Below are 22,500 nucleotides of genomic sequence, written 5' to 3'. Positions count from 1 at the left end.
CGCCCCCAGCGCCGCCCAATCAGAGGAGGCGGGCGCGGCGCGGCGCGCTCGCCGCTGGCCAATGAGGGCGCTTGGCGCGCTGGCGGGCCGGAGGTTTGGCGGGAGCTGGTTCGGTGCGCACTGGCCGTGTCCCTGTGGCCATGCTGTGCCGCGCGCTGCTCCGCCGCGCCGCCGCTGCGCCCGCCCGTGAGTACCGCGCCTTGCCCCTGCCACCGCCACCGCGCCTTCCCGTACCCCCTTCCGTCCCCATCCATCCCCGGCCGCCTGCACAGCCGCGGTGGCCGTCTCGCGGCTCGTGGCGCCTGAGCCTGTGGTGTCTGAGGCGCTTACGGTCCGTCTGTCCCGTTGTAGGTCGGTCCTCAGCGCTTCCCCTGCAGCATCTCTTGGAGAGCTACCAGTGCAGCCGAGAAGATGATCACCTGTCTTACGGGGAAACGGGAATGCCGATCCCTCCTTTCGGCTGCACCTTTTCTACAGGTAAAGTCACCTCCTGAAAGCCCTTTTGTGCGGCCGGGGTATGGGCTCTGTTGTCAGCAGTCTGTTGTTTTAAAGTCAGCTTACTGCTGCAGTGAGCTAGCCCCTACACGTGATAAACTTTGGATCGTGGTGCACCTAGATACCGATGGAAAGTATTCCCTCAAAGAAGCAACTGTAAAGCATTCATTTTAGTGTCTCTTTTGTTTCATCTGTGTGTGTTTCAAGGTGTGTCCTCTTGGTGACAGTGTGAGGCTACACAGGTGAAAAACTGGGGCTTTGTTCAAAATATATAAAAGCTATAATAGGGTGGAGAACATTAGGTAGAAATCAAATGCGGATGGGTGTCACTAGGCTGTGCTGTACACACGGCATTTCCCCATGATGGGGGAAGGGAGTAAGCAATAAAGCTCCTGGATCTTTAGGCCAAAACATCTTCATTCGTTGTATTCTAGTTTTGGCGTGAGATTTTACATTTCTCTAAGGTGGCTTCCTGCTTTTCCAAGTCAGATCACAGAAAATGCTGGAGGCTGTAGATGATAGGTACTCTAGATACAGAAAACTGTAACTGGAAAACTGTTATAGCCGGTGAAAGAGGTATTATCTCAAAAGTTGCTTCTGGAGCCATTTGATTGCCCATGTATAGTCATTCCTGAACGGAGCATCTAGAAAAAATGCTTGCCAGTATTTCTGCATTTTAACACTTAGGTTGCTATGTAGATGCTGTTAATTTCACAGTCTTATGTTTGCTGCATTCCCTATTTAAAGCATCTATGGTTTTCACAAAGAGCATGGGCATGATTTTGTATTAGCTACATAATATATTTCAATTTCTTTTCAGCCCCTAATTTGGAGCACATCCTGGCAGTTGCAAATGAAGAAGGGTTTGTTAGACTGTATGATACTGAAGCACAGACCACCAGCAAGCTCATCTTTAAAGGTAGATGTTGTACAGAAGATGATCTTCATTTGATGTGACAAGTGTGGGATTTGCTGGAATCGAAGAGAGCTTTTTGCAAGTCCTTAAAACATAAATTGTAGGCAGTACTTTATTCCTTCCACATACTTTGCTGAGTCTTCTTTACAAAGCAGCAGCATGAATGTGCTCTTAAATCAGCAGTAGTAGATGAATTGTTCTGTGTTGTCTTTCATGCCTAAGGCAAACTGTTGATGAGATTTCTGATTTCAGTGTGTGATGTGATTTAATCTTCTGCAAAATACCATGCTACAATGCACTGAACTAATCTTGGCTTTTGTTTTCTTGTTAGAATGGCGGGCTCACTCAAATGCTGTATTTGACCTTGCCTGGGTGCCAGGGGAACACAGGATTGTAAGGAATCTTTTGCCATCTGACTTTTTTTTAATGCTTTGGCAACTGTGTACAGAAAATGACTTAAGCTTTTTATTTTTCCCTCTGAAGGTCACTGCTTCAGGAGATCAGACAGCCAAGGTGTGGGATGTGAGAGCTGGCGAGCTTCTTGGCATATGCAAAGGTCACCAGTGTAGCCTCAAGTCAGTCGCTTTTTCTAGATTTGAGAAAGGTAAATTGATATTGCCTGTTGTCTGTTTTTTCCTTCTTCTTTACCCCTGGAAAAGTATTTTAGGGGCTAAAAAAGGGCTTTGGAAGCTGACAGGTACCAATAGCACAGGCCTGAGCAGTGACCCAGCCAGGAAAGCAAAACTGTTTAACTGGAACTTGATGGTGTCCTGATGCTAAAATCTGCACATTTCTGATCTTGGGCAAAGATAAGATCTGCTTCCATACCCAAGTGTGTGAATATGCTTTCCATAGGCTGGTTTCTCTAGTGGGAGTAAAAAAAGAATAGCAAGAGTAAGGGAATAAGTCAAAAGCATGGCAAAACAATGGCCTGAGTTTTGTATTTCCGGGACTAGCATCCCAAGTGTTGGGACAGGAGAGCCAGAGGTACGCTGATGGCATTCTACTGCATTCAGTTAATTAAATAAATGCTTTTAGAAGCTAATAACACTTTTTTTTTCTCTCAGCTGTTTTCTGTACTGGAGGGAGAGATGGAAACATCATGGTTTGGGATACCAGGTGCAACAAGAAAGGTAAATAAACTTTCAGATATGTATCAGAAAAGCTTGGTGTCTCATGTAAAAGGACTACTGCTCAGATGGGCTGGTTGGACCGATACTTCTGATTACAATGTAGGCAGCAGAGGATTCTCAGATAACTGTACTGCTTTAGGTACTGTAAGAGGATGGAATAGGTATCTCTGCTATTTATGTATACCATGGCATTTCCCCACTTTGCAGCAGTCCCAGATGTGCAACATCAAACCACAGGCTGGTTTGATAATTCCCTGTGTGTACGTCAGGAGGTGAGGCTGTACAGAATGCATCCCTGCTAGGGCAGTGCAAGAGCAGGTGAGACAGGAGAGATTGCTTAGGTCAGAGCCATCCAGAGGGGTGAGGAAAAGCTGGAAAGGCTCCTGCCAGAGTAGGAAGGAAGGCAGAAAGTGTAGGAAAAAAGAGCTTGTGAGTGCTGGTAGCAACTGAATATATTGTGGGAACACCTACGATGAATATGATGTAAGCTCATTCTGCTCCTCTGTTTCCTGGAGCTTTTCCTTCTCCAGCCCCTTTCCCTTATGCCATTTCCCGGTTCTCTGCTCTGCCACAGCAGTTTCTTTGCCTGTCTTGCTCTTCCATCTGTCCCAGGTGGCTTTTCAAACAGGCAAGTGAAGGAAAAGTTGACTGACTCCACATGATCAAAGTGGAAGGTGTAGGGAAAAAAAAAGTAGAAAAATTCCCTTAGTCTAGTAAGGCAGTACATTTCATAAGTTAACAGACAAAAGGCTGAACATGAAATTATAAAATAGAGTGGAAAAGCACTGGACATGTTCCAGTGAGGCAGTTCTGCTTGGGATGAGGTGGGTTGAACACTCCAGACCAGGATGCATGTGAAAAACAGACCAGACCAGAGGTAATGATTTCCAGAGGGAGCCTGCCTAGATCAGTTTTAGTTTCATTGTCCATGTACACTGACCTCTGCAGTTTTTTGCAGTGTGTTCTCACTGGTTTTGTATGTAATTAATTTTTGTTTTCAGAAGAAGTAATGCTTTTAAAGGTTAACCTAAGCCACCTTTTAGGTCTAATCCCAAGCTGATGCCTGTTTTATTAAAGTGATAGCAAAATTGCATGTAAACTACTAATTGAGATGTCTTTGATTTCCTTCAGATGGCTTTTACAGGCAGGTAAATCAAATCAGTGGAGCACACAATGTGGCTGACAAGCAGACTCCTTCCAAACCAAAGAAGAAGAGGCAGAACCTGAGAGGACTTGCTCCCTTGGTGGTGGGTGTCTGGGCAACAAGCAAAATGTGTCTTCTGAGGACACTTATTCACAGAATTCTTCCTGAGTAAATATAGTGAGAAATATGGGGCTTGTATGTGGTAAATGCTTCCATTTATCTTTGCAGAGATAGGGTTTTTTGTCATGGTCATTTGCAGTGGCTAATTTGAGACATTGTTTAGGTGCCTAACAACCCGTGCGCCATAAAAGCCAACTTTGGGCAAATGCTATGTGAAAATACATGGGGGTTTTTTTTCCCTCCCCAGGGAGGAAAGGAGTGGCCAGCATTCCCTTTTTGAGGGGAGAGATATGGAGAGTTGTAAATTTTTTTTCTGTCTTTTTTTTTCTTACTCCCTTAATTTGACCAGACAAATCACGGCCTTATTGGCGTAAGGCCTGATCATTTTTAATCTATTAGACTTTGGGATGAAGGCAGCTCTCTTATCTGTGAGCTGAAAGATGTAATCTCAAACTGCTGCCCAAACACTTATCTCTCAGTGGCAATTTCACTAGTGGGAGTGTTCAAAGCATTGTTGTGTCCTAAATGACATCTGCTGTTTCTATGTTCTGCTGCCTGGCTAGGAGGAGGTTTTCCCTGCATTCACATGGCCTTGAACTAAGATCTTGCTGACCTTAAAAGAAAATAAAGTTCTTTTTTCTTCTCTTTTTAAGGATTTCCAGCAGAGTGTAACTGTGGTACTGCTTCAAGATGAGCATACTCTTATCTCTGCAGGAGCTGTTGATGGGTAAGGAGGGAGGATGCCTGCTTTCCTGTCTATTCTGTGCGCTCAGCGGCATAAAATATTCGGAGATTTTTCTCTCTAAGATCACTCAGTGGCCAACAAAGCCTAGAGCTACTGCTAGGTGGAAACAACAGCTATGCTGCCAGCTTGCATTGGCTTTACTCCCTTACTGGAGCTTGCAGTACTGGACAAACTGTGATATGTGGTAAATGCTCATTTTAGGCTTAGCTATGGGGCAGAATGAGAGCAATTCTTCCCTCTCTCTATCTCTCTATTCTCATGGACCTATGAGACCATACATAGACAGACTATTGTTAGACAGCCTTTATGGATGTGAGTGGGTGGTTAGGGCCTGGACATGTGTAGGCATGCTTGAGAAAATGTTGCTTTGAGTTACAAAAGATGCATTCTCTTAGATGCCAGATCCCTTGCAGCATCTTGGAGCTTGAGCAAATTCTCTTATTGATCAGCATGGCAATGATCCTCTTGGACTCGATTCTTTAGCAGGTTCCATGTGGTCAGAGCCTTTCTGAAGCAGATAAGATTGACTGTCCTGCCTATGGTTCATGACAGAGACTTGCTCCCAAAGAGCAAGTAAAAAAATTGGAAGACTTAATTTTTAAAACCACAAACTAAAACTACTCATCAGAAGTATAAATGCATCCATGTGTTTCCTTTTACTAGTTGAAGGAAGTTGGCTTCTAGGCTCTTGCTGTGTCTTGTGTTAGTTACAGAAGGCAGTGCTGCCTCCTCACCCATGGCCAGCAGAGCAATGTTTGGCTTTTAGCACGGCTCTACTCCTGCTCAGCTGTTGTCTCCTTAGCACTGGACACTCCTCAGTCACGAGCACCCTGATTTCTGTGCTCTTAAAGGGCTGTATCAGCATGGGAAGGGAAATGAGGAAGCTGAAGACACTGGTGCTTTTCTCTTGCAGCGTGATCAAGGTGTGGGACCTGCGCAGGAACTACGCGGCTTTCCGCCAGGACCCACTGCCCGTGCGCTCCTTCTGCTACCCTGGGACCAGCACTCGCAGGCTTGGTGAGCACTGCACATGTTACAGTGCACAGAGAATTTAACAAGCACTGTCTGTGACATTTCTTACCTTTATAGCCAGTTGTTGATCAGACTGGCAAACTCTGCAGGGTATTTTGATTGCCAGTATCAAATTTTCAAGTTGAAGAGTGAACATGCCTGACTTTTCTATCACTGCACCAATGATAAAAATGTGCAGAAGCTTCAGCAGTGCATTTTCATAAACAGAGTTGAGGAACAGTAAAGCTCTTCATGAGGAATTTAGCTAGTCATTTTGATACATAAGTAAAATTCAGATTGAACTTTCTTTGCATTGTATCTTGAAAGACAACAAACTGGACTGGGTTTTTATACTATCACCCCTTGAAACTGTTATCAAAAAAGATAGCACACTTGTTCATATTTCTCTGTCTTCTTTTTAACTTTAATGCCTTACAGTGCTCTGGTGAAACACAGTAATTCCTGATTATTTGTCTGATCAATGTGGTAATGGTCAGTGTCACTCCCAAGGAGGTAGTTGTGAAATAATTTGCCTGCAGGGAAAGATTTTTCTTGAACCTGAATCACTAGCAAATCAGAGACTGGCTTGTACTATCAAAGCATGAGCATCTTTATTTTTGGTCTCTGCTTCTACAACTGGTTGTTCCTGTTATCTGTTTGAAACTATCAAATAAATCACTTGCCTGTTCTGAAGGTGCAATTCCTTTCTAAATACCACCCTGAACTCTCATGAGAAAATGTAGATGTTTCTAGAAACATTTCTTCTTCAGCAAGTGCTCTGTCAAACATAGAAATTTTACCATGACAATCTCATACATGATACAGATCCTTTCCAAATTTCCTTCTCTGGGCATTTCTTTGAGAATGTCTCTTTTCCAAATTTTTTTGTTCTGAAGAACTTCTCCCTTTCTCTGTAGGATACTCTAGCCTGGTTTTGGATTCCACTGGTGCTAATCTGTTTGCTAACTGCACTGATGACAGTATCTACATGTTCAATATGACAAGCTTAAGAACCACTCCAGGTAAGCATGATATCTGTGGAAATAGCTGCAAAAAGTATAGATGTTACAGAGCCTAGAAAGGCAAGTTTGTCTTTCTAACACAGAGAGACAGAGACAAGGTTCAACACTTGAAGGAAACCTATTCCATGCTCTTATCTCTAAAGCTATGCAGAACAGATCCATATTTTGTGTTAAGCCATCCACATAAAATTAATCTGGTTCACCCAGACAGAGACTGATGGTAGTTTGCCTGTTAGCTCTAGTTATCCAGTGAGGAATGGCTACTATCCAGCCTGAAGGAAGTTTGAAACCTCTGCTAACTGGCAGTCACTGGTTTGTCAGACTTTTAGACATGAATCCACTGAAAGTGATCACCTGATAACTTCAGATATTTTAAGGTGTCTTTTCAGTTTAACTTACACCACAGCTTCTGGAAGAAAGGATCCCCAGCATATTGAGGTGCTTCATCCTTTCGGATTCCTTCAGCTCTGCAGCTGTGACCTTTTCATGCACAAGATGGCCCTGAGCCTTTGGTGCACGAAGCTGCTTTGCCATAGGCCGGTGGCAAAACTGTTAGATGCATTCCAGCCAGCCACATCATTTATTTTCCATTGCCTTTTCTCAGTCTCTCAGTTAACTGAAATTAAATGAACAATGTGTCCTTCTGTCTGCTCTTCAGGAAGGCAGTCTGGTGGGTGGGAATGCTTCCAGAGTGGAGAAGTGCTGCGAGCAGTAAATATTAACAGCTTGGTTGTTGAGGTTAACCCTGGCTGCTCTGTGGGGATGGGCTGTCTGTCCTGTCCCTCACATGAGCTGGCTGTGGCCAGTGCAGCCCTCAGCCTCTTCACGGAGCTCTTGCCTTGTGTGTGCAGCCATGTGCAGCCCCGTGCTCCAGCTGGATGGAGCTCCTATGCAGCCATGTGCAGCCCCACGCTCCGGCTGGATGGAGCTCCTGTGCAGCCGAGGTGGTTCCAGCTGGATGGAGCTCCTGTGCAGCCATGTGCAGCCCCGTGCTCCAGCTGGATGGAGCTCCTGTGCAGCCATGTGCAGCCCCATGCTCCAGCTGGATGGAGCTCCTATGCAGCCATGTGCAGCCCCGTGCTCCAGCTGGACGGAGCCGAGTGGTCCAGCTGGATGGACTCCTGTGCAGCCATGTGCAGCCCCGTGCTCCAGCTGGATGGAGCTCCTGTGCAGCCATGTGCAGCCCCATGCTCCAGCTGGATGGAGCTCCTATGCAGCCATGTGCAGCCCCCGTGCTCCAGCTGGACGGAGCTCCTATGCAGCCGAGGTGGTTCCAGCTGGATGGAGCTCCTGTGCAGCCATGTGCAGCCCCGTGCTCCAGCTGGATGGAGCTCCTATGCAGCCATGTGCAGCCCCCGTGCTCCAGCTGGATGGAGCTCCTGTACCAGCCATGTGCAGCCCCACGCTCCGGCTGGATGGAGCTCCTATGCAGCCATGTGCAGCCCCACGCTCTGGCTGGACAGAGCTCCTATACAGCCATGTGCAGCCCCGTGCTCCAGCTGGACAGAGCTCCTATACAGCCATGTGCAGCCCCGTGCTCCAGCTGGATGGAGCTCCAATACAGCCATGTGCAGCCCACGCTCCAGCTGGATGGAGCTCCAATACAGCCATGTGCAGCCCCACGCTCCAGCTGGATGGAGCTCCCATGCTGCTCCTCGGAGCAGCTCCTACAGAGGGCAGCGCCTGCCCGCCCTTGGGCCACCCTCACTGCAGCTGCAGCTGCTCCCATCCAGCACTAAGGCGCCTCTAGTTTGTCAGGAAATCCTCCTGTAACAGCACTTGCTGCCTGCTTTAGGAGGGATTGGTTGTCTGATGGCTCCTGCACTGCAAGAGCTGTGGGCAAAAAAATCAAATGGGCTTGCAACTCTTCAAAGGCCACTGAAGGCAGCCATGTGTCCTCTTGGTCTGTGGGTTATTTCGTCTGTGAGAGCCACTACTGAAACAGGGCTGGAGGAGAGGGAGCCAGCCCATCCTGGGCTGCCCTGGGAGCCTTGTGCTTTGTGCCCCATGAGAGGACAGGACGTGGTGCCGCCAAGGACTTCACATCACGCTCAGTTCTCGTGCCAGTGGAGGCCGTGGTGGTACAGCCATGTCAGCCATTTGGGGTGGTGATCTCAAGGCTTTAGCAAACACTACTGAGGCTTTAAATACTGGAGAGCATGACTGATGAAATACAGGTTTTTGATGAAATAAAGCTGCTGGCAGCAGGAGGAAGGAGCAGCCAGTGCCTTTGGGCCACCTGTGTGGAAGAAGGCTCCTGCTGTGGGGCTGCCCTTGTTGATGGAGCGGGACTGGTGATGGCGGCTGAGGGAGGAGGAAACAGGCAACCTGAACCAGAGGAGTGGGGCAGCCCAGGTGAGGGCTGAGCCTGCTTGTCATACGGGTCAAGGTAGAGCTTTAATGAAACTGCCATTGGTTTGTTTGGGAAGCCTGAAGGGCTCCAGAACAATAATAAATCTTCCTGCTGCCAGAGCCCCAGAGCAAGGGAGCAGTGCAACCACTTTCTCTAAAGGATAAGTGGCTAGGCAGGAAAAGCCTGTAAGATCAGCCCTCCTTGCACAACTGACTCGAGGGCTATGCATTGAGTGGGGCTTTTACTGATTTTTGTATTTTATTTCCTCTTCACAGTGGCAGTTTTCAGTGGACACCAGAATTCCACCTTTTACATCAAATCCAGCACCAGCCCAGATGACCAGTTCCTGGTCAGTGGCTCGAGTGACTGCAATGCCTACATCTGGAAGGTGAGGCAATGGGAGCAGCTGCTTTTGCTTTTCATGTTCACATAGAACACTCCTTGCTCCCCAATCCTACCCAAAGCAGCATGGGCTAGCTCCTGGCATGTTGTGCCTGGAGTGTGTATGTTGCTGTCAAGGCTTTGTGTAATTATTTAATGTAAAACAGAGCTAACCTCCTGCCATCAGTACATCTCTCATCACTGCTGCTTATTGCAAATTGCTGCTCTTAATCTGGTTTTAATGGGCATTAAAATCCTTTTTCAGTCCTGTTGATTCAGGCAGCTATGACAAGTAGACAGATAGTTCTCAGTTCATAGTTATCAATGGAGCACATTAGCAGAAACCTAAAAGTTTAATTGTTTTAAAGGGCACTCTTTCCCTCCACCTCTCCCTTTTCCAGCTCCTGCTTCAGACATAGCTTTTTCTCATGCTTAATTTACAGTAGTTAAAGCCTTTGTGTTACAGCAAGGGCTCAGCCAGAGCCTTCAGCAAAATTCCAAAGCACTGTCTGACAGCTGAGGGCCTTCATCACTTAACATCTTGCAGTGATGTGCAGGAAATGCAAATGTCACCAAGATAGTAGCAGGCACCTCAGAATAAGGCATGCCTCAAGTTCTGATCTTCATGCTCCTCATATGGGAACAGAGTGGACTTACTGAAGTAGAACAGACAGAAGCCACAGGTGACTGCCTATTACAGTTTTGGACTGTGTGAACTTTTAGGGAATGTTGACTTATGCATCATTTCACAACGAGTTTGAAAGTAAAATACAAACCTCTCAGAAGAGAGGGTCAGCCTACTGAGGCTGTGGTTTGAGCACGTAGCCTCTTTATTTTGAAGAACACTTGGAGGCAGCTGGGTGGCTCACTCAGTGGAGGCAGGAGTGTGGTAGCAGGATTACTGTGCCAAGTGGTGTCATTTTAACCTTCCCTGTGTTCTGTGCAAATTCAGCAAAAATGCCTGTGTGAACTTGAGTTGCACATTCTGCGTTCATGTGTTTCGATACTCTCTTGGAACACAGGCTGGGACTCAGCTGAGAGTATTCAAGGATGTCATTATATCTCAAAATTTAAGCATTTGAGCACATTTAAAATGCATCAATGTAGGGAACATTTCTGTTGCTATCACATATGAGTGACAGATCGTATTGCATATTTATAAAATAAATCATCAGATGATTACTTTTTATTTTAATACCACAGTCATATTAGAAAGGGGGACTTCCAGTGCATTTGTCTCTTTCAAGATCTGTCATATTCAGAGGCTTCTTAATTAAATGTTGACAAATTTGACTCTGAAACATATGTATCTTTTCCTGGCATGAGGACTTACTATGCTGTGAAGAAAACAATGGTTAGATGATGCATGAATAGTTAACAGGTAATGTTATAAGGACCTTTATGAAGAGCTCTTTCTGTATCTAGAGAGGAATGAAGTGCAGAGGAAGACCTTTTCCACTTAGACGATTTCTTTGAGAAACTTTTGCAGCAGTGCTAAGTTTGTGTTTGATTGAGAAACGCTGTGGATAGAAGTTATTGCTGACAAGGATGCTGTTTCAGTCTTTTTTCATATACAAGTCACTTCCAGGCAAGAAACACTTCTTTTGTTGTGTTTGGTTTGGTTTTATTTAAATTAGAAGTTAATCAATTGATGAACTCTCACTCTTGAACAACCATAAGATTATACAAGCTGAAGAGCAGAGAGGTTTTTCTCCACAAAGATGGTACCTATCTGAGGTACCTTCCTGGTAATAAAACAATACCATTTGTAGATCTGTGCTTCCATTGTTCTTTCAATCCTTTGATGTGGATCCCTCCCAGGAAACCGTATCATGTTACACTTTGGTGTGTCCCAGCCCTGGAATGGAGGTGCTTCTGTATCATATGGTGCACAAAGCCATAGACACCATTTTAGGCTGCATCTTGAAAATGGATCTAACAGCTGTTTCCAGTGAGGAGAGTAACTAAAAAAGGTCTCATTTCCTAGGTTTCTCTTTTTAACCTTTCCACAATAGGCCTCACTTCCCCAACAATATCCTGTCAATTCAGGCACAAAAAGCAGCCTGTGCTGGGGCTAATCCTGACTTTCCATGCAGACTGCCTGACAGTCTTCTGCCAAACACATGGACACAGCCATAACTCTGCACTCCACAGGAATAGTATAGTTCCTTTAATTTACACTGCTGTATTGTAAAATCACCGTATCCTAGAAAGAGTAATTCCCTTCCTCTGCTTTCCTTCCAGCAATCAGTGGCTACTGGACCACTGTTTTGGCTGCTATGAATGTATAATAGCAAGACTGCTATTAACTGTAAGTGAAGATGTTCTCTGCACCAAGACCTTCTGTTTATTCCCTAAATAGGGATTTGATTTCCATTGCATCTTTTGGCAGTGAAGGGAATGCTCTGACCAAGGCATTTAGTGGCTGTTTAGTCAAGTGATTGCCTCTATCATGCCAGGGAAAAAAAGGGTCCTGTTAAGATGAACCTGTTTGTATCAAAACAACTTAAGTTCTGAAGCTGCAGTTTTGCAGGCCGTTGTAGATGATCTACAAGAGAAAAATGTTTGTGAATCAGAAGCCTTCCCCAAAGTCTTGCATCTTCCTTTGAAACCTATATGTAACATCCACTACTTTTCCCAGACAGCAAAGGATCTGTTCATTCCCTTAGTAATTTATGCAAATCCCCTTGATAAATCTCCCTTATAATGTCACATCAATGGTGGTGACTCACAGCTCCAGAAAGGATTGCCTGCTGAAAGCAAGCAAAACTCTGTGTGTGTGTGTGTGTGTGTGTGTGTTTATGTTCATGTGTGTGTGTTTTCTTCTTTGGGCCACTTAGTGCTGGCTTCAGCTCTGTCACTTGCAGGAGCTGGAGTCAAAGATAAGTAGCAATACAGGAGAAAGATTTTTATGAAGAGTGTGAGAGAAGTGGAGATCAGTTGAATGGATGTGAGTGATTGAGAGAACTTTTCTATGAATCTTAAGAGGGTGTCTGGTCCAGCTGATTGATTGGAGAAGGAACAGGCACTTGGCAGTTGCACAAATGCCAGTTTTGAAGCCACTGGAGGTTTATCTATGGGATTTTGTTGGCAGTGGTTTCATTTTTTTAATAAACCGTTGACCTGTGATTGGGACATTGGTAAAATAGCAGCAGAATATATTTGCCTAACCTGATACAAAATATGAGTTCCCAACATCCTACCTGGAACAGGTAGAGGTATTTAAAATGCTTGTGTCATGTTTTGGGCTGTCAGCTCTGGAGGCAGAATTCCTGTGTGTAGCAGGAATTGAACAAGTGTTTCCATGAACTGCTGCTTAGGACTTCCTCAGTTGTTGCCTCATGTTGACAGGCTGAGAGCATTTCATACAGGAAAGAGGGGAAGTATCCATATGCTTCACAGGTGGGATATGGGCTTTTCCTTGGTATCTTAGGCTGTGTGCCTTCTGACTGTTGGCTTGTTTTTGTGGAATTTTTAAGGTTTCTGAGCCAAGCCTTCCTCCACGGATACTCCTTGGTCACTCTCATGAAGTTACCTCCATTGCTTGGTGTCCTTCAGACTTCACTAAGGTTTGTCTTCTGCAAAATGGATTTTACTGGGAAACAATAGATGTGATGTGACAACATCTGCTTTTCAAAATGACAGCAGCAATTGTTGTTTTGGGAGGAAATTTTTAGTCAATCAGTTCTAAAATGTTCATTTAGGAGACAGTAATCCAACCTTGTCATATTAGCACAACATATCAGAACCTTTTTATTCTTTTCAGATAATTTTGGCTAATTGAGAAATTCTAAGAAATTGTAAATCAGTAAAGACCTCTCCTGATGAGAGCTTGATACTACCTATAAGAGACAAGACAATGAAATAATTTAATCAGGGCTTTCATAAGCCAAAGGCTTGTTTTGTTGTTCCATATTCACATCTTCCTTTCCCTCTGACCATTGATATATCTGCTAGTCTAGTACAGAGTGGCAAGAAGTTTTGAATGCCCTTTAAAAACGTATGGACTCTTTTCATTGTGACCTCTTTTCAAAATCTGAGCTGCTTTTATGACAAAAAGAGCCTCCAGTGAAATTGGGTCGGTAGTTATGCACCAGGTGTCACTGACAGGAAAACAACTGGAGTAGGAAGTTGGCTCAAATGTTTGGCCTAGCTCAAAACTAGAAATAACCCTGAAAAATCCTGAGCAGTGTCCTAACAACAGCCAGAGTTCCTTCTACCCCACAATGTTAAAGAAGTCAGCTTCTTTCCCTAGCTTCCATTGCAGCACCAGAACTTCAGAAATGCATTACAGTGTAGGAGGGTGGGAGTCTTGCAGGGAAACATTGGGAATTGTTCTCATTGTGTAAGATGCACAATATGAGAACTAGCATGTCAGATGAAATTTGTGATCTAGAGGTAGCCCTGCATCCTCATCATGATGTGTTGGAAATGCAGACCAATTCAGCCTTTCAAATTGTTACTGGCACAGGGAAGAAATAGGCAGTCATTTTTCAGATGCCAATGCATGAGGAAAAGTGGAAAATATGGAGCTAACACAGGTCAGGAAGCTGCTTGGTGTGATTTGAGAAGCAAGGTTGCTTTTGGTAGGGACAACATTGGTGTGACAAAAGTCAGAGTAGAGACACTTGGCCCATTCTGATTGCTATGAACTCTCACCACAGCATTTCCTTTTTCTTTCTACTGGTTGATTTCTACTGAGTCAACAGCTAATCTGCCTGAAGATAGCCATAAAGTGTGGGTTAGATGGGTGCTGCTCCTTTGGTCAGGATTCGAGAGATCTTTTTGGAGCATGTGATGCTGCAGCAGGGCTCTAGAGCTGTATTCCTGGCAGAGTTGGGTTCTCTGCCAGGTACTGCTGACATCTGACTCTGAAGAGATAGCATAGCTCATGCAGCAGCCATCCAATGTCACCTTCTCGGTGTGCTGCAAATGTTTGTCCCCAAGCTGAAGATGTCCTCAGCAAAAGAGGCAGATTGAGATGCAGGTGCACAAAGGATCATGGCTTCTTTTGTCTACCAAGGGTTGGAAATCCCAAAATGTGCCATGCCCAGAGCAGAGCAGTGTCTCTTACATAGCCATGTGAAGCAAATGGTGCAGTAATGAAACAGAGTTGGGTTCTTTTCACTGTTCAATGGTCTATCTTGTACCCCTTCAGCCATGCTTCACCATCATTCATACTGGCGTGGTGTGCTGGATGAAGCTGTTCCAGTTCGCTCAGCCAGTGATCCATAGGATGTGCCCTGGTCACTCTAACACACAAATTTATACTTAGATTGCCACATGCTCTGATGACAACACTGTGAGGATTTGGCGCCTACAACGTTGTCCCGAGGAAGAGAAATCAGTATCCAGCAAAGCCAGCCTGGTGGGCTGGGTCACTCAGAAGAAACCAGAAGAACAACATGGAGCAGGTAAGGCCCTTGAGCTATCTTGCTCACACAGCTGCTGAATTTCGTCTGTTCTCTGTACCAACAAAAGCCTTTGGCTTGTTGGTACAGAGGCTTTTCTCATATTAGGCAATTACTCATATAGCCAGACAAGCACTTCTACTTGTAAATACTTCTGCCATCAACAGGACAAGCTGGCTGAAGTAGCTTACAAGTATGGCAAAGTCTGTCAAAGCAGATATTCATTGACACAGCTTGTTGGGCAGCCAGATCTTCAGTGGGTTTCAGCAGGGTTTGATAACTGAACAGCCTAAGGAGATGTCACTGTAGCAAGAACTCACCTTTTTTAAATTGCCCTATCAAATACTAAGCAAGAGCAGTAAGATCATATGCTTTTTCTAGTTTGGTAGTTTACCCAGCAAAGGGCTGACAGCACATGTAGAGCCTTGGAACTCTGACCTGTTTGCTTCTGCCCATAGCTGAACTGTGCACAGAGTTATTTCTCAGGTGCAGTTATCAGTGTTGTCTCTCTTTCTTCAGCTTTAGTCAGTGGTACTGACCATATACAGCCAAATTAAATGCTGTGTAGTGAAAGTACTTAAAAAAAACATGTAGACAATTGTGATGATTGTAATGTCCCAGAATTAGTCACCTATTCATGTGTTAAGTCTAGTGAGCAAATGCATTACCTTTCCACAAAGCCTGGGCACTCAGACAAGTTGTGCAGCATGCTCTGAGCTAGCAAGCAGATGTGGGCTCTGTAGAGAAGGGAGTCACTAAGCAGGTAGTACCCTAGAGCAGAAGAAAGGAGCCCTGATCATAATATTAACTTTGATTTGTCTGTAACCTGCATTATGTTGCAGTAGAGTAGGTGAAAGGAGGAGAAGTGCCCTCCCCCCAAAGTGAAGTGAGATGAGCTTCTCTGCAGAGTAGCTCTGAAACTAAGAATACAATAGCTTCCCAGCAGCTGCTGCTGTGACTTCCTGCATTCCACCTATCTTTATGAGCCACCCTCCAAATGAATTTCATCTTGGCTAGCACAAATAAAGGCTGAAGGTCTCCAAATCCCACTAATGGGATAACATTACCTCTATAACCTTTTGCCAGTGAGTAACAAGTCTAGCAGGAAGTTTGCAGGACAATGGGAGGGAGAGTGCCAGGACCACTACATAGCTGGTAATTGTTTTGTGTGTGCAAAATTGTTTTCTTTTTTGAGCCTCCTCAGAGAGGGTTCAAAAATACCTTTGTGTCCTAATGCCAGCAAAACAGAAGTAAGCATAGGTTTAGACCAAAACCATGAGATCTAAAGTATCTTATACACTAAGACCTTATAAGTCAGGTTTGGCAATAATACCAGAAAAAATTACTTATTTCTCCTTGCTCTTGCTGCATGAAAGTAACACAGGAGGGAAGAGGAAGTACACAGACACTGCAAACACGAGAGCAGGCTTCCTGCTGACCTTGGCTCTTGAACACAAAACACGTGCTGGTAGAATATAGGAGTTATCTGCAGAGACTAATTCAGAGCAGGCAAGCATAGGACTATTTCAGACCTGCTGGGATGAATCTAGGTAGTTCCCCACCCATTTCTGACGAACAAATTAGGAGATTGAGGTTGTGTATTGATTGTTGACCTATTTCTTGAAGTGTAGCAACCAGAGTTTCCTCTTTGGCAATTACTTTTGTGGTTTCTTTAAGTTGTACTACTTTCTCTGTGGTTTTGTGTAGCCAAATTTCTGGAGCAGGCCTGTGCGTGGACAATTTGTGAGTCTTAAATTTGGAGATTGATAATACCACTCTAAAAGATTTGTGGCAGAGAAGGTAGGAAGCATCCAAAATAACCTGCTTTGGTGTGATGCAGGTTGACTGCAGGTATTTGCAATATTGTACCATGTGCAGTGGCAGCATAAATGGAAACAACTTCAAACTAGCTTGGTAGAAACTTGAATAATGCATGCAGTCTCAGGAAAAAAAAAACCCCGATCTTCATATTCTTTATCTCAAATTTGTGTTTGTTTCTTACCATGACACTCATCCTACTCCCAGGATAACTCTTTTTCCATTATTCAGTGTGTCCACAGCGTAACTCTCAGACCAGTTTGGGATTCAAAGTGCTCATACCCAATTAGTCATACAATATTTCTGCTGAATGAATTTGTAGTAATCATTATGGATCAAGAGTTGCTGAGCTTGCTGTTTTCTTCCCCCCTAGGAGCTTAGATTTTTGAGTGCAACTAATTTCCCAGCTGAGTTATTATTGTCTTGTAAGTGCTCATTAAACCAAAGATTAGGAGAAGAAATCTTGGCAGTTATATTTGCATAGCCCAGATAGAAGCAAGTTGTTATGAAGTAGCCTATTTTATCAGGAAAGGAGCCTTTGATTCTGTTTTTTGTGTTGAAGTTATTTGTAGTGGGATCCTTGAATATGGGATCCTATTCAATTTTGCTGTGATGCAGCAGTACTTGTATTTTGGATACTAGTTAGATAATACAGTGAAAGGATCAGAAGAGTTTTAGTATGGTATATAACCAGGCCTGTGGGTGCTCACTCAACATGTTGTTTGTGAGACAGCCCAACACTGTAAAGAAACTGGCAGGTTGTTCACACTAGACTTCTCATTGTTCTAATGAAGTGCTCTATAGTGCATTGCTAGTGCTCAGAGTGGGCAGTTTGGATTAAACCCCTGGTACACACAAAAATTTTAGTGCTCTTGTGCCCAGCAGTGGAAGTGCACAGAGGAACTTAAGGCACTACCCCATTTAATTGCATCACCATGAGTTAGGTGAATGAGAAAGTATTGTATTTGCTGGGAATGTCCCAATGAAGGCAGGAATGATGACTCTGACTCCATGTTCTCAGAATTTATTACTTTATAATACTATATTACATTAAAGAATACTATACTAAATGTGCTAAAGAATACAGAAAGGATACTTACTCAATGCTAAAAGGATAATAGTGAAAACTCGTGACTCTGGAGAGAGTCACAACACAGCTTGGCCCTGATTGGCCAAAGAATCAAAACAACTCACACCAGAATCCAATGAAACAATCCTCCTGTGGGCAAACAATCTCCAAACACATTCCACATGAGCAAAACAGAGGAGAAGCAAATGAGATAAGGATTGTTTTCCTTTTCTCCGAGACTTCTCATCTTCCCAGGAGAAAAATCCTGGATGAAGGAATTTTTTCAGAGAATGTGAATGCTATAAGAAAGCAGGCATCTTACAAACCTACTAATGTGCTCCCTGTGGGAGGGGGCTGGAGATAAAAACATTTGAAAAAATTAAAGTAACACTCTCTAATATTGCTGCAGACTGAGATCCTTGCTATGTATGATTCCCACTGTTGTTAGTGAGGTCCTTATGTCCCTAGCTATGACTGGTGTTTTCTGAGTGTTCAAAATTTCTCTTTTACAAGCAGGGGCATTTATATCTTGGCTAGTGAGCTCAGAAGCCACTGTGAAATACCTGCTTGGGAATAATTTGTTAAGAGATTTTATTTCCTTTGGAATTAAGTCCTTGTTCAGCAGGTGAAGAATTTCTCAGGCTTCCCTGGGTGTGGTAAATAACTACTGGCTCCATTCTAATACAACATTGCAGAAAGTTCAACAGCAAAAAGACGAGAATGAAAGAATGTTCTTCACTAAAAAAAATGTTTAAAATCTGCAGCCACTAACACCTGGAGCATTATTTACATGCTAGGGCATCACAGTGTAAGGCTCCCTTGCTACTGTAATTAGCCATGGGACCTGCTTGCAGTACCTTTGTCCATCAGCTCAGTTATGGAGCTATTAAAGATGCAGGGCAGGTGGGGACCAGCCTTTTTGCCAGGCAATTGTCTGGAAAAGCAAAATCCAAAGCTCCAGCAAGGCTAGATACACTTGGAAGATTCAAGATTTGTTTTGTCAGTTCTTTTTGGCTGTAGCTCATGTAAGAACTCTCACTACCAAAGGGATAGATGTCAGACATTACACAAATGTACTGCATTATGCTTTATCAGTGTGATACAGGATTTTATAAAGGACTTGTACCAGTTTAACCAAAGTCAGAGGGATTTTTACAACTTATTAGTTCAAAAGGGTGTATTTGACCCACAGGGTCAGCACTGGTTCATCTCCTGGTTGGAAGAGGTGTTTTTAAAAAGACTGTCCTTAATTTGTTGTTCTGTGTTCCTCATCAGACTTCTTATTTCTCCCCTCCCAGGGCCAGCAGCCAGCCCACAGAGCACTCCTGCCAAGGCCCTGAGAGCAGGCAGTGTGTGCATTTCCTCACCACGGCCTGCTGCCTGTGCTCCCACGCAGTGCGGAGACCTCCCTCTGCCCACCAGCACTCCCACTGCTGCTCCCAAAACCCCGACTGCCACAGCCTCCACCCCAGCCAAGCCACCTGCAGCCAGCCCCTCTGCGTCCCCCAGACTGATCCCTTCCTCCAGAATGTCCATCAAACACTGGGTTACAAGGACTCCTTGCTCTTCTCCTCCAAAAGTGGAGAAAGAGGCTCCTTCTCCTAGAAAAGCCCTGGCAGAAGTCACCCAGGGCCTCCTGGAATCTGCTTGCCCTCCTCAAGTGCCACACTCACAGTTTGAAAAGCGTGCCAAGAGAAGGCTTGACTGCAGCAAGGAGGCTGATGCAGGGCAGAAGTGTCTACAGGGCTGTAGCTGTGTGACTGAGCTGGACCATGCAGCTAAGAAATCCAAGCTGAATTTATGTCACTTGGTTCCAGACCAAAAAGCTTCTGATGAAGACTCTCTCAGCCTGGCTGACTTGTGTAATGACCATGAAGGCTCCAGCCACAGCCCAAAAGAGCCTTCCCTTTCTGGAAGCCATATTAATCCCTCAGGCATTCAAACTTCCCCCCATCTTTTCAGATCTCCATGTGGGAAAGACACTGAGGTAGTAGATAAAGAGAACAGTTCTCCTGAAAGAAAAAATTGGTTGTCTGCTCTGGGAGAGAAGCTACGGACCGGCAGAGCTGGCAGCCAGAGCACATCAAACAGCCCCCTGTCATCCTGCAGCCCTGGTGCCAAGAGACAAGAGTCTGTGGCAGTGGCCACTTCACCAAAAACTGTAAGTAGGGCAGCCAACAACATCCTCATGAAATAAGTTCTCCCTAGCTGCCACTCTCCCTTTGTTTGTTCCCTCCTGCTCAGACACAAAGAATTATCTGATCCCTTTGACTATGGACAAAAGGGATGGTTTCTGAACTAATAAGCCAGATACATTAATGCTGTTACCTGCTAATCCTCTCCATGCAGGAATAGAATTTTTATGATGTGTCCTTCATTTTCAAGGGACTTGAGGCACACAGGAGCTCAGAGATCCCTGCAGCTCCCAGCTGGATGTTAGAAGAATGCAGCCATCTTAAAAAGAGCTCTACTCTGAGGCACAATAATGCCAACAGCTTTCCTGGCAGATCTGTTCATGTGTTCACCATCATATCTGCCTGTTTATGTTACTGGAAAGCCACTTAAACATTGGAAGAAAGAGCTAAATTCTCTTCCAGCTCAGGTAGCAGAAGAATTTGTTACCCGTGTTAAAACTGTGGGGCATTAAATAAAGCCTTCAGTTCCTTCAATGGAAAACTAGAAGGGTACAAGAGTGAGGGTTTGTTTCTAAAACAAACCAAACTTGACTTGTCCCTGAAGCTGGACTCCCAAGTCCTCTCCATTGTCTTTGACTGAGTTTCATTTTAGTAAATGTTAGGTAAATTTTCAGTCATCAAATTTTAGTTGTACTCTTGAATATCTGATGCTAAAAGTTGTTGCCATCATTGAGGCTTATCTCATTTCTTGCCTGATTTCATCACTTCCAACACTTCTATCAGATACAACCTGGGCAAAGCACCAGTTCTGAAGTTATTCATAGCAGCTGGACTCCTCAAGTTGTGGTTGTACCAAGCAACCTTGGTTATAGGAAACCTACAACTACTTGTGACTACTTGTGCTTTATGCTGTACATGTTTAAACACAAGACAGAGAGATTTGCCCTGGAGAGAGATTACTATAGAACAATTACCTTTCCTGCCCAGTATGCCCTGATTCAGATTTTGGGATGCTCCTGTGTTGTTCTCATAGCCTGAGGAGATGCCAGGAATACCGAACAGCATTCATTGAATTTGCTGTCTCTTGGAAATCTGCAGCTCTCTTACCTGCTGTGGGGAAGCTGAAACTGCAGCTGGAGTGCATTTCTCATGGCAGTGGGACAACCCCAGGATTTAGGCAGTGTTTCCTGTAGATGGAAAGCCTCTTACCTTGGAGACCGATTGTAGTAAAGAACCTTTCATTTACTCTCTTAGCTGGGAAGCCGAGCAAATTGGAGCAATGATGGAGGGGAGACTTTTGATATTCCTGCAGCATATGAGCTGTTCACCTAAAAGTGTTTCAGGCTAATTTTGGTTTTATTTCCTGCTAGGCTGCAGCCACTTCAGTTTCCATGAGGAAGATCTGCACATACTTCCACAGAAAGCCACAGAATGACTGAAGCAGTGTGCGGCGCTTGCACCTGAGGGATGTTGACACCAGGCTATCAAGACCAGACTTAACAATGCCAACAGCAATGCACCAGGATTTCACAATTTGTTGTCAGACCTTCATAGACTTGAGGTTTTAGTCTTCCCATTTTTAAAGTTGTTATCAGTTGAAGTGAGCTGTGTAAAATCTACACAATACTTACTCATGGTCTCTTTCTGACTTAGGGTATGTATTTTTTTATAAACAAAGTATTTTTTACGTGGCAACTGTTGTAGTCCAAAGACAGACATAGCTCTGCTGTGTATTGTTGGCAGGCATATATAGCTTGTCAGTTCATGTTACTAATCTGCTGTTCAAACTGCCACTACTTTAGAGTAGTGTGTAAATCATTACACTCTCCTGAAAAATAAGTGTTGGAATGTATGTACAGAAATTTACTGGAGGTACATCTGAGCCTCTTCATGCTGAATGGCATTTCTACAGTTATTCCTCTAGTACTGCAATGACTGCCTGCTTCCAGCAAGGAAGTTAGCTATGTGTTAATTAAATCTAAAAACCTTTTAAATAGCCCACATCCATTTGATGGTGACTATGGTGTAAGAAGAGACAAAGTTTTAATCAAGTACGTAATGCCTGTACTCCCCTTGCTATCCCCCTTCTTCTCCCACCCTGGAAACTGCTGTGTTTACCTACTTAGCTGCCTCTTGAACCATCAGCACTACAGCTCTTAAGACCAAAAGTTTACCACTTTACTGAAATAAAATACTGGCAAGGTGTGTTCAAAAAATTAGTTTGATCTGTCCTAAATAGGCATCCCCTAACAGCCCATTTCCAGTCAGTTCTTACAGGTTCAGCCTGTAGCAAAGGCATTAGTAACTGCTTATAACATAACCTTCATAACAGTTTTATAATACAGTTGTTACAAAATAATACCTTGTAAATTGTGGGAGAGGCAACTGACATTTTAGAAAGCACTTGAGAGCATTTACATATTAATATTAAAGGCTTTGCCATTGTAAATTGTCCCCAGTGCTGATAGAACAAAGTCCCTGAAATGAGATCACTGTCAATGACACTAATTCCTCAGCCACGCTTTCCCCAGGATCTTTTAGTAGAAGACTTCTATCTTATGCTGGAGCTGTGTTTTCTAGTGTCTAGCTGTGTTTTCTACTCTGTTTTCTAGTGTAATCATTCCCATGAACTTTGAAACCAATCAAATCCTTTGAATCCTTATTATGTTTTTTCCACTGTAGAAGAATTGAGGTATATGAAGGGGATATGATTCCACTAACTTATATTTTCTATCTTAAATTTTAAC

The 22,500-nt window shown here is 44.1% G+C and overlaps 1 protein-coding gene across 1 annotated transcript; it reads left to right on the top strand.

Moving 5' to 3' along the window:
* The first annotated feature begins 140 nt into the window (after window positions 1-140).
* On the top strand, window positions 141-21,200 carry DTL (denticleless E3 ubiquitin protein ligase homolog). Its single transcript, XM_036380696.1, has 15 exons — window positions 141-186; window positions 352-477; window positions 1,316-1,414; window positions 1,743-1,804; window positions 1,895-2,015; window positions 2,479-2,544; window positions 3,676-3,791; window positions 4,462-4,535; window positions 5,467-5,570; window positions 6,482-6,586; window positions 9,215-9,327; window positions 12,800-12,889; window positions 14,596-14,734; window positions 18,917-19,779; window positions 21,124-21,200. The coding sequence occupies exons 1-15, from the start codon at window positions 141-143 to the stop codon at window positions 21,190-21,192; spliced, it is 2,193 nt and encodes a 730-aa protein (XP_036236589.1). The 3' UTR covers window positions 21,193-21,200.
* Window positions 21,201-22,500: the final 1,300 nt, after the last annotated feature.

This window comes from Molothrus ater, chromosome 3 (genome assembly GCF_012460135.2).
Source record: "Molothrus ater isolate BHLD 08-10-18 breed brown headed cowbird chromosome 3, BPBGC_Mater_1.1, whole genome shotgun sequence".
NCBI classification, from domain to species: Eukaryota; Metazoa; Chordata; class Aves; order Passeriformes; family Icteridae; genus Molothrus; species Molothrus ater.
The sequence above is the reverse complement of the archived record's forward strand: the minus strand, read 5'-3'. Positions and strand labels throughout refer to the sequence as shown.

Coding starts and splice junctions, on each gene's coding strand:
- DTL (XM_036380696.1), top strand. CDS start 141: ATGCTGTGCCGCGCGCTGCTCCGCCGCGCCGCCGCTGCGCCCGCCC. Junction 478..1,315: donor CGGCTGCACCTTTTCTACAG/GTAAAGTCACCT, acceptor ATTTCTTTTCAG/CCCCTAATTTGGAGCACATC. Junction 1,415..1,742: donor CAGCAAGCTCATCTTTAAAG/GTAGATGTTGTA, acceptor TTTTCTTGTTAG/AATGGCGGGCTCACTCAAAT.